Below are 12,537 nucleotides of genomic sequence, written 5' to 3' on the forward strand. Positions count from 1 at the left end.
AAGATGTGGTTTAAATTTGTCCTTTACATCTTCAAAGGAAAGAATTTACAAGTGGTCCATGGATTAGGAATTGCTGAAATCAGTCTATTTTTATTTTTTATTTTTTTTACATTCTGTCATTTTAAGTGTAAAAATGAGAAGCCACACAGTGGATTGAATGTCATTTTGTGGCTGGTTCACACCAGTGTTTCTGTTTTTTTTATTTTTTTTATTGAGCCAAGGCCCACACTGACTAAAAATCTCGTGGCACTCCACCAAACGAAAATGTCACAAAAAGTGGATTGAAAGTGAACAAAGATCCATTATTTGAAGTGAATAAATAGAGCCTGCTCGTGACCCGCTTGCATAAGGTCCTAATTTAGCAAACACGATGAAACATCGTTGCTGTGAGTGACATGTGTTTCACTCTGAGAAAAAGAAGGAAAAAAAAGCATCCGCGTAGTAATCACATTTTCACAATAGATGTACAGCTTCCTCTCATGGGCATGTCCACAATGACAGCGGCGAGACTACCGCCTCTATCGGGTCTGCTCCACTTCCTGTCAAGATCTTCGACCCCGGACTCGCTAGGACGGTGGTGTCAGGCACATCCTGTGCAACCCCTAAAAACAAAACAAAACCAAAAACAACCCATTATTGTCCAACTTCCTGGGTGAGCGTATGTCAGCGCGAGCATCCCTCCAGCTCACCATTATCGTTGCAAACATCTCCTGAATTCGCAGCTGCTGTTTGCCTTGCAGCGAGTCAATTGACATTTGATGTGACAAAGACGGCCTGTGTGGGCAAACGACGTGAAGTGCAGACGCAGGCACGAGTAAGCTTAACAAAGTCACATGCGAGCGCCATGGCAACTGTGCTGATCGAAACCACTAAAAAAAAGCACACCGAGAAAAACTGAAGTAAATGTTTGTGCAGTTCTTTTATTTCATAGCAAAAAGTGGGGGAAAAAACTAAATTGGAACATGTCTTTTCAAATTGCCTCAATCCGTGATTCTCAACTGGTGGGTCAGGACCAAAAAGAGGGTCGGAGATGCATTTCGGATGGGTCGTGGACAGCTGGTAAAAAATTATGGATTTGTATTTAGATTTTTACAGAACAATAGTGAGGCGTACCAAGTTCCCACATAAAAAAAAAATTCACTGTTGGGTAAATATCAGGAAATGTTACTCACAAATGTTACCCTGTAAACAAATACAGTGCAGCTCAGCTTTTGGCTAGTGGACGTCATAGCTAGCAGTATGCTTTTGGCAGTATGTCAAACTCATTGGAAACTGTGGTTAAAAATGTAGGGTTCATTATTAAACAGTTTAAAATGAGTTCTGTTCAATTATTTTCAGAGGCTATTTTTAAACCCCCCAAAAAGCTGTTTTTAACATCTATAAAATGTGTCACAAATTTGCAATAATAGGAAGATGCGGGTCCCAGGTGACAACAGTTTAGGATCACTAAACGTAATTTCCTGTCATCGTAGATTCTAAATCAGGGGTGCCCAAACATTTTTGACCGAAGATTGACTTTTCGATCAACAAACCTCCCGCGATCGACCCGTTACCGCGCACACGCACGCACATGCACACGCATGCCATGAAGAGCTATAGCCTGACACGGAGGTATGCGACGCACTTTTGCGGCCTGTTAACTATCGTAGCTCACGCGTACCGTTTTAAAATGCTTCTCTCGGCCCTCCAGACTGCCATTCTTTGCCCGTGCCCTCTGTGAATTGTACATGAAACAAACTCTGAATGAGGATAATGAGAACGATAAAAGATATTGCGCAACAGCTGTGACCACAAGCTGCAATTACAGACTGCTGAGCGCTAACAACTTCCAGTGACGCAGGTCACGGGCCACCGCAATTTTTTTTTTCCAATACTTTTTATGAAAGTGACACTGATAGGATGAATAGGGTGCAGTGTGCATTAACACAAAAACTATAGTACTAACATGCACAGAGACACATAAATGTTTGGTTTTTTTTCTCCTCTACACCCCTTGCGATTGACTTGGGATCAGTCCGCGAACTACCGGTCAATCGCGATCGACGTAGTGGGCACCCCTGCTCTAAATTGTCTTCCATGTATATGGAAACTTGCGTACTACATTTATCGAAGACTAATTTGCCTTCATCATACATCAAACCCCTAAATTGGCTCAGATGTTTCCAAAGACACATCAATGCCATTTGTTGAAAACTCCAAATTGTGTTTTCAAAAACATCCATGAGGTTAATCTCAGATTGAAATTGTCTTCTGTTTAGAAGAAAGTGTAAAATTTGCAGAAATTGTTTACTTTGATGTTTACAAATACACAGCAGTTGGGCTAGTTGAAGGCTCAAGTTGCCTTCTTTACAAATATTGGTCAGGGACAACACTGTAATTTGATGTTTACGAAAATATATTCGTCAGAGTCACCAAAGGCTTAACACTTTCACATCAGTTTGAAATGGTTGCGTGGCAGAGCAAAAAAACAATGGCGCCCAAGTGGCCTGCGTGCCCTATTTGGAAGTGCTGACGTAGCAACCTACTGAGGAGTAAACACGGAAACTTTTGCCGCTGGTTTAGTCTATACCACACTGTGACAAGATGTATCTTTAACTGTTCCAAAAAAAGGCCCTGGCTTTGCTCATTTTAAGAAAAGTGAAAGTGGGTATGCTTTATTGATGACTTGGCAGGAATTTGCATCGCGTAATCTCGTTCATGAGCTACAGTTCCATCACAACTGCTTCAGGTATATGTCCACGTTGCGGCCGACATCCTCTTTCTGCGCCGTGGCGCGCTGCATCCCTCCTTTCTGTGGTGCGCGCCCATCACCACATACACAATGAATGGGTTCGTCGATGGCGCACTCGGCCGTGCTAAGTGCAGTGTGAAAAGGGCTTTAATCTCCATTGTTCACAAAAAGCCCGCACGTTGGATCTTTTATAGACTCTGAAGCTGTCTTTGAAAGCCTTTGTTGGGTTCACATAAAAATTTGGAAAAAAAAACAAACTAAAACGTTTGTTTTACGTATCTCAATGTAAACAGGTTACCAAATCACACACGTTATTGTTAGACCTGAGGACAATATTATGGTTGAAATTTACAACGTTAAAAGTAATTTCAGTTCAATGTAGTGTGTGAATTCTTTTCACTGTTCGATGACAGATGGGATAGGCTCCAGTACGCCCGCAACCCTCGTGAAGATAAGCGGCTCAGATAATGAATGGATGGTTTACAAAATACATGTCAAATAAAGTTATCAATAAAACAAAATCCGGATATGTTCATATTCAGGTTTTTAAATACTCCATCTCTAATCCGAATAGTTGGGTCATATGAACGCGATCGGGTTACCTCCTTTAAATAGAACATTGGTTTGTGTTCTGTGCATAATTTATCTGCAAGGAATCTTGTTCTTTTGAGGACAGGAAGCATTTGTATGCGCCGCGTCTGACGCGCAACCCGTCGGAAATACACGAGCAGAGATACACAAACATGGTGAAATTCAGACGCATCACAGAATGACACTTTTGGAGCAAATAGGGAACTGGCTGCTTTATTATTAGTATGATGAGTGACATGACTATTATGAGTCTCATTGATGGGAGCTAGTAAGAAGCGGAAATCACGTCCATTCACATCATGGGGTCCTTGCGTGGCTCTTTAAATCAGGATTTTCCAATTGCAATTTAAACAAGAGTGATTCTGTCCGCTCACACGTTAACAAGGTTATCCCGAATGTTTCAGAAACCGGAATTTTGACCTTAACCCGAATATTGACGGCATGTAAATGTGGTCTCTGATGCTTCTGAAGACACTTAAATGTGATTAGTTGAAAAGTCCAAATTAAATTCTTCCTTATGGAAACACGTATGCTGGGGTCAAGATATTTTTTTTTTGTCTTTGATGTTTACAAAAAAGCACTGTTATCGTTGTTAAAATGTGTACATTAGAATTCATGATGTCACATCAACAAAAAAAAAGATGTTCGGTTATTGAGGAAATGATTTTAATTTAATTGAATCCACAGTAGTACACAGTCAAGGCCAGCAATTTCTTCCTTGGCTGGCCTAAGCACCAACAGAAGTACTGGCCTACATTTACAGCCTAAATTCCAATATTTGTTCCATGAAAATTTATTCCGAGGAGTCTCTTCTCTCTCTTCATTTTGTCGCGTCACGCTTGTCTGAATTGATTTGCGTACATCAGAGTTCAGCAACCGGCAGCCGTCGAGACTTTCTCATTCCTCTGCTGTGGTCTGCTCGGAGACTTTGGAAAACAAATAATGATAATTTCCATTATATTCATGTTTATTTATCGGGACAGTATATTTTAGTTAGCCCATTTAATCTTGTAACATGAAAATATCAGATTTTTTTGTCACTCAAAATATACGTTGCAGCTACGTGCGACACCTGGCAAGATTTATGGAGCTATTCGATCCGTGGATAAATTTATGAAAAAGAAAAGTTTCTGATGAAAACAGAGCAATAATGTTACATCCTAAATGAACTATATTAAAAACAAAGATCTTTCATGCCTCACAGTTGACAGCTTACAATCATGTATGAAGATGAAGGTGACGTCTACACAACCCTGATGCGGCAATGCTGTATGCGGAGAATCAGCAAAAATCATTCCAAAATTTACATTTTCTTTTATTTAGCAAAATACAGTATACTTCACATTGCTAAATGAAATAGTTGTTTTTTTTTAAATTATTATTACAGTTGACTATATGTTCCACATGCAATAAAATGATGACGGAACGTCTGTCGGAGACGGTTTAAATGCCATACAGTCTATTTAAGATTGTCAACCCCTACAGAAAATGTATGTGTATGTTAGACTTTATATTAACAGTGAGCCTATTTCTTGAACTCAATCAGTTTTCAAATTCATGCTCACGCCACCAGCGAGCTGTTTCCCAACAACGTCAGCATTTTTTTGTCCTCTGATTAGTCAGCGGCGGCACGGTGGAGAACTTAGCACATCCACCTTGCAGTTCTGAGGTTGTGGATTTCATTCCGGGCTCTGGCCTACTTTTGCGGAGTTTGCATGTTCTCCCTGTGCCTGTCTTTCATTCCAAAAACATGCATGGCTACTATAAACTTTCAAACTACTGCTAAGAGAAAAACCTTATGAACGGCAAGACCTGCATACACACAGCAGTGTATCCAGGTATTCAATATATTTTCTCAGCTGGTGCCTTCTATGCTTCTTCTCTTACTCTGCATCTACATCCAGAGGAGCACAGTATACTACACTGAAGATGTGCAACTCTAAATTCAGACTTGGAAGCCACTCTGTTAGGGTTGGGTTGACCTTAATGTTAATTTTACCGACAATGCAGAATAGACAGCGGCGCAGCAAGCTACAACTACATACGATGTATTGTTAAATTCATACCTCTCTGACAGTGCCAGTCAAAAGTGGGCTTTGATATTATGAAGGGATCTTGTGTTGGATGTCATCAAATCTGCAGATGTGCCTAATGTTGAGACTGCTAATAGCAGGAATACCGCGTATTAAAACAGAAGCAGATAGCAATCTCTGAATGTAAGTCAAGTGTCCTTCATGCATTCGTCTGTTTCCGTCATAGTGTTTCTCTTTGAGCCGCAGTGACGTCATGGTTGCCCGGCAACCCGCTCAGCAAAACAGAATCCCTCTCTGCACCAGAGGGGGGAGGCCCCCTTTACACACACACACACACACACACACACACACACACACACACACACACACATGCATGCACGCACACACTCACCACAAAATAACACACAGTGATCCTTCTTTTGTCCCTTTACACAACAACACATGCATTTCCATGAGCGCACATGCCTCATTTTGAGGATCACGTAGCATATTGCTTTCTTTTCAACTCCATACCGAAATGATTGTGGTTTTGGGTTTTTTTCTGTCGACACGTTGACATGATGAAATCTGTGTGATGTGTTTGGGGGAAAATCAACCCAAATGGTTGAAAGTTTCTATTTAAAAAAAAAAGAAAAAAAAAAGAAAAAAAGAAGTCCAGTTTGGAGAGTGAGGCAAAACCTGCTGAACGCCTCACATCAAATTAATTGCTTCACATCAAATCAATCCCAATTTTTATTAAAAAAAATGCAGTGATCTATAAACTACAGCAAAACTAAATGTCTGGTTTGTTAGACTGTTTATCCAGTTCAGAGACACGGGGAGCAGCATCTTCGCTAACTTCAGGCAAAACTGAGAGGTCACCAGTCAGTAAAGGGGAAGAAAGAGATAGCATTCACACTCCTACGTCACTAACTGAATTACCTGCATGTCAAGTCATATGAAATAAATATTATACATTTCCATGATAACAAAATATAAAGTATTATTATTCAATATGACTAAGATACTGTATAGTTGTAAAAACATCAATAAACACAACAAATATATATTAATGTAAAATTTCTTTCCCCCTCAATGCGCAAACCTCACCACAGCACATACAGTATATATGTATGTATGTATGTATATGTATACACACACACACACACACTTTTATCGCAGTTGGTGCTGAGTCATTAAATCTTTTAGCCAATGTGGCTAAAAGGTATAAAAATCTCATAGCCACATTTTAGTGTAATTCACCACATCACTCTGTGCCGCCTGTTTCGTCGCTATCTCACTATATGTGCCACGCATGCCTGCACGCAGCTGAGACATTGTAGCCCAAATAGCACAAAATACATCACAGTTAGGGAAGATGTATTTTTTTCGGGTTGTGGGCATAGCTTTGATGGCTAACTGCATGTTGTAGTAGTAGAGTAGGCCGAGTTATTATCAATAAGGAAGCGGAATTGCCACAAATGAAATGAGGACACTTTAGTAGCGGGGAGGGGTGACTCATACTGTTCCTTGGTTGCATCGGCTCATCCCCATCTAGCCCCGCCCAAAAAAATCAAAGACAGCTGAGAGGATGAGTTTTGTGCTACCGTATACGATATATATCAATAGTTCAGTACTAAATTTATCTCCATCTTCGACGATGTTTTCAACACTTATCCTCAAACATATTGAGTGTATTTAATAAATGCGCACAAATTACTTTACAGGGTATTTAATGTTGAGGATTAAAAAAAAACATTTATTGGAGTATGATTTTCATTCAGTATTTTCAGTAGATTCAATTGTAATCATTACTTTGGGACATTTTATTTTTCTACTTTCAAGCACTGGGCTTAAAGTTACAGTGGCTTGCAATAATAAATTCACGTGTAAGACCTCCGCCTTGTTTTGAGAACACATAGGCCCACGATGTTATTATATTATGATATTCATTCAATGGTGCTACCTGTAAAATGACTTTTTTAGGTGGTACTTGCTGTAAATATTTGGAGAACCACTGCCAAGTTGAATGATAGATATTCATTATATTTATATTTATACTACTACAGATTATGATAACGCGAAATAATACATTATATGTATGTAACATACAGTATATATTATCTATATTTGCCACGTGCAATTTTATTACAACTCATATAATAATAATGATGTTGTCACGTTGCGGGCAAAGCGGAAGGGAACCCGCTTCGCTCGCAACCTAGGTGATCTAAAGGATTCCCGAAACAGCAGACAACAACAAGAACTACGTATGAAAATAAGATTTATTTAACAAAAACCGCACCGCAAAAACGAGACAACAGAAAACGCTGGCAAAAACGAGTACCAGGAAAGGCACGAAAAAACCGAATAACAAAAAACGCTCGCACGAAGGCAAGGAGAAAAACAATCTAGTTGCAATAATAATACACACCGAGAATACACACTCCAAATACGAACTAGCGCACAAAGGCGAAATGCGAGAAGGTACTACGACACAATGGGCACAGCAGTGGCACGGTAAACAATTCTCCGGCAAGTGAAAACACGAAAGCCGGCCCTAATAAAGCCAGTGCCTGATTTCTAATGGGTAGCAGGTGTGCATCCGGCCGAAAACACCGTCTGCCACCTGCTGTCGCAAACGGGACATGACAAATAGAGCGTGATGACGGCGCAGGAAGATTTTTTTTCTCGCGATGATATTGTGATATTTGTCATCTGTGTCCTCGTTGTTGCGCTGGAGAACCTGTCTTGACTTTTGAGAGTGTCAAGGACGGTTCTGGACTAAAATCCATGCATCCACTCAACCGGTATTGTACACGCGTCAAAATCAGAGATGGGTTTCCTTACCTTGACAGCAACATGGACACTTTTGATGCCCTTCTGGATTCAAAACTTCAGAAAGTCAAGTACTTGACTGCATTTTGGATTTGGATCAGGAAAGGTGGTGGATTCGACTGCAGTTTTGATCTCCAACGGTGCCTGTTGTATTAAAGAAAAAAAGAAAACTGTCAGCAAAGTACAATGACTTTTCGCTCAATCTTCTTTTTCGCTCACCAACACGAGTCACACCCCTTTGTCCTTTGTCAATCGTACACCACCTTCTCTCATTTTCATGGAAGTGAATATCACGTTCCATACAACTAGATGATTTCACCGGCAGTTTATCAACCTACATATATGACTGACAGCGCAGAACACATTCAACCTGTTTCAAAATAAACAGGCGGCAGTCCTATGTCTGGAATGCTTATGTGTCTCCGTAAGTCGTACATTTGATACGCGCTCGCGCGCGCCTGCTCAGCCCCGCAGTCCAAGCCACGATAACACAATAATGAGGTCATATCAGTATTCATCTCGCAGGCGGAAAGAGGGTGCGGTGTTGATCGAAATGATATTAGGCCTTCCAAGATGAAGCACATTTACTCAAACACATACTCAGGTACTTTAAGCGTGACCCTTCGTAATGGCTTCATTGGGTGGAATATAGGTTGTTTTTGATCCAAAAACGACACAATTTTCACATTTTAGGATCGTAACATAAGTGCTAACTTGCTAACTCCTGCTAGCATGCCGCTGTCGACAGATTTAAACAATGCATCATTGATTGTGGGGTTGTGGGATTGCTGTATGCAATTTGTTTTTGATCTATCTATCTATTTATCTATCTATCTATCTATCTATCTATCTATCTATCTATCTATCTATCTATCTATCTATTGTCATGATTCTGTTTGGGACCAACAGGTGGCACTGTAGGGTTCTCCCTGCAGCTGCACACCTGTTGGTCATTTTGTAATTAGTGCTTTAAAAGGACTCACAGCCCGCCCACTTATGGTCAGGTCATTGTTGCTGTCATGTTTGTTTGTTTGTCAATACTTAGGTCTATAGGTCATGTTTTTTTTTGGTCATGTTTCTGTTATTGATGGTGTTTTGCTTAAGTCATGGTTTTTGTTTGCTACTTTGGATTCGTTTAGTTCTTAGGACTTTGTTTTGGATTTAGTTTTCTGTGTTTTATCAATACACTTCAAGTTCACCCTGCTCCTCCCTCCTGCCTGCTTAATTGGAGTCCACCACCACCTCGTAACGTGACATCTATCTATCTATATTTATAAGCACTGTTCAACAATAGTTTTACTGTGGCGGTTGATGCACAATTGCACTGCCTCAGAGAGCTGTTTTTAATTCAGTATATTAGTAAAAATGGTTGCTGTGTTAATAAAAGTGTATAATTTAGCATGTTTGTATGCAGGTGTGAACATGGAGGCCTTTTCTGCTGAGTCACGAGGACGACATCACGTGGGAAAATGACAATAAAACAGGTTACATCCGGCCTCACATCATCCTGACGCTTCCTCCTCCTCCTCCCCCTGATCCCATCTCCTGGTGGACATTTTATACTTCATATTTTGGATTATAAAAGTTTTTCAGAAGATTCAGGGATAATAATTCTCCTCCTGGACGTGATGACAAACCTCTTAGCCTCAGTCTTCAACCTCCATCTGACCTGAGATTAACTACCTGCCTGTTTCTGGTGGAACTGCACCTTGCCAGACGTCCCCCATCCTTATCATAGTGAGGCATTATGGGTGACGGGAGCTGGGTGTGTCTGAGCCCGGCTGAGTTTAAACAGCTCCAACAGTACAGTGAATGTAAGTACACACGCACAGTGACACATTACAGTGGCTTGCAAAACTATTTGAACCCCATTCAACTACTTGACCTTTTTCCATATCTCAGGCTTCAAACGTACAGACATAAATATGGATTTTTTTAGTCAAGAATCAAAACCAAACGAGACACAAACATGAAATCGAATGACATTCATACGATATTTTCATTTTTTTTTTTTTCTCAAATAAAAACTGAAAAGTGAGGCATGCAGTATTAGTCGGCCCCTGTACTGTCAGTGCAACCGACTCACTCCAGAGGTTCTGATGATTTCGGAATGATCCAATGTTGACCTAAATCATTGATGATCATGATAAGAGTCCACTTGGGTGTAATCTAGTCTCAGTATGAACGCACCTGCCGTGTGATGGTGTCAGAGGTTCTGTTGAAACAATATTTGCGAGCAAACAGCATCATGAGGTCCAAGTAACACGTTATGTGTGCGCCAGCGATTGGCTGGCAATCAGTTCAGGGTGTCCCCCGTCTACTGCCCGAAGCCAGCTGGGATAGACTCCAGCACGCCCACGATTCTTAAGAGGATAAGCAGATCAAAAAACAAAACAAAACAGATTTACATAAACATACACATGCACTAAATTGAACAGTGTACTTTCACCTGCTGGCCTTGTGGCCTATTTGTTAGTCAAACGAGAATGTGCCTGCACTCCTCTTCTTGTCCTTGTCCGGAAAACATGGAGGTTTATTTACCTGTTATCAATATCCATTCATCATTCCCTGAGAGAGTCACTGTCTAACCTTACTGAGCATAGATGTCTGATTAGTGAGACACTGCAGTCATCTTACAAAAGATTGATCTGTCTGCATCAGCGGCAGATGGTATATTTATCACCTGGGTGATGAATTACCCAACTTAATCCACCTAACCTGAAGGACTCCATCAGGAATATTTATCTATTAACGTGACCAAACATCATAAAAGGACGTGAGGATGAATCACACTCATTTAAAATTATGATTGTCTAATGTATTAATACCGTAAGTGTAACTCACAGCGTATGTTTTACTACTCGAACTGGATTTATTCTGACCAACCAATCAGTGGACCCAAAAATACTGATGTAATTGTGGGCCAGTTAGCTGACCCGATGAGGCGAATTTGAAAACTGATTGGCTCAAGAATCAGTTGCATTGCTAATTGCATTACTACTGATTCAGAAGCCTTAGGTCAGGGGTCCCCAAGCTTTTCTGACTGAAGATCGATTTTTCAAGCAACCATCCCATTACTGAACCGTTAACGCACGTGCATACCATTATGAGCAACAGCCAAATCAGACCCTAACATGATCATAACCGAAAAATAAACTAGATACAAAACAAGACTGAGTTTGTGAAAAGGAAATCACTGCCTACCTTCGTGGGGGACCTGACACGGAGGCAGCGATGCATTTTTCCAGCATGTTAAGTGCAGAAATATCACTAGCGTCACTCGCGTGTACCATTTTAAAATGCTTCTCCTGGTGCTCCAGATTCCCTTTTTTGACAATGCCGTATTCTATTTTTTTTTTTTTTTTGTGTGAAGATCAAAATTATACAGGTGCTTCTGGTGCAGTCTACATGAACACAAAAACATAAATATTAAGAACACACACAGACAGTTTTTTTTTTTTCCCCCCTACATCCCTCGCAGCAGACTACAGGTCAACTGCAATCGACTGATTGGGCACCGCTGCTATAGGCATTAGACAAAAATATAAAAAAAAAATCTAACGTTCACATAAACATGAAATCGAATGACATTCATACGATATTTTCATTTTTTTTTTTCGAAAATAAAAACTGAAAAGTGAGGCATGCAGTATTAGTCGGCCCCTGGACTGTCAGTGCAACCGACTCACTCCAGAGGTTCTGATGATTTCGGAATGATCCAATGTTGACCTAAATCATTTCTATGGACTGGAAGCAGTGCATCTGTTAGGAGTAAAGTAATTTCAGTTTTATGGAACAAATATTCAGATTTCTGTCATACAGCATTGATGATGATGATAAGAGTCCACTTGTGTGTAATCTAGTCTCAGTATGAACGCACCTGCTGTGTGATGGTGTCAGAGGTTCTGTTGAAACTATATTTGCGAGCAAACAGCATCATGAGGTCCAAGTAACACGTTATGTGTGCGCCAGCGATTGGCTGGCAATCAGTTCAGGGTGTCCCCCGTCTACTGCCCGAAGCCAGCTGGGATAGACTCCAGCACGCCCACGATTCTTAAGAGGATAAGCAGATCAAAAAACAAAACAAAACAGATTTACATAAACATACACATGCACTAAATTGAACAGTGTACTTTCACCTGCTGGCCTTGTGGCCTATTTGTTAGTCAAACGAGAATGTGCCTGCACTCCTCTTCTTGTCCTTGTCCGGAAAACATGGAGGTTTATTTACCTGTTATCAATATCCATTCATCATTCCCTGAGAGAGTCACTGTCTAACCTTACTGAGCATAGATGTCTGATTAGTGAGACACTGCAGTCATCTTACAAAAGATTGATCTGTCTGCATCAGCGGCAGATGGTATA

At 40.5% G+C, this 12,537-nt stretch overlaps 1 protein-coding gene across 1 annotated transcript in view; it reads left to right on the forward strand.

Moving 5' to 3' along the window:
- The window catches only part of dgkg (diacylglycerol kinase, gamma), a 103,362-nt gene that overhangs the window by 2,898 nt on the left and 87,927 nt on the right, over positions 1-12,537 (forward strand). Inside the window, exon 2 of the mRNA XM_019876952.1 lies at positions 9,587-9,986. Within this exon, the coding sequence (XP_019732511.1) occupies positions 9,920-9,986 (67 nt within the window). The 5' untranslated portion in view covers positions 9,587-9,919. The remainder of the gene's footprint in view (positions 1-9,586; positions 9,987-12,537) is intronic.

Source organism: Hippocampus comes, unplaced genomic scaffold, assembly GCF_001891065.2.
Source record: "Hippocampus comes isolate QL1 unplaced genomic scaffold, H_comes_QL1_v1.1 scaffold110, whole genome shotgun sequence".
Lineage (NCBI taxonomy): Eukaryota > Metazoa > Chordata > Actinopteri > Syngnathiformes > Syngnathidae > Hippocampus > Hippocampus comes.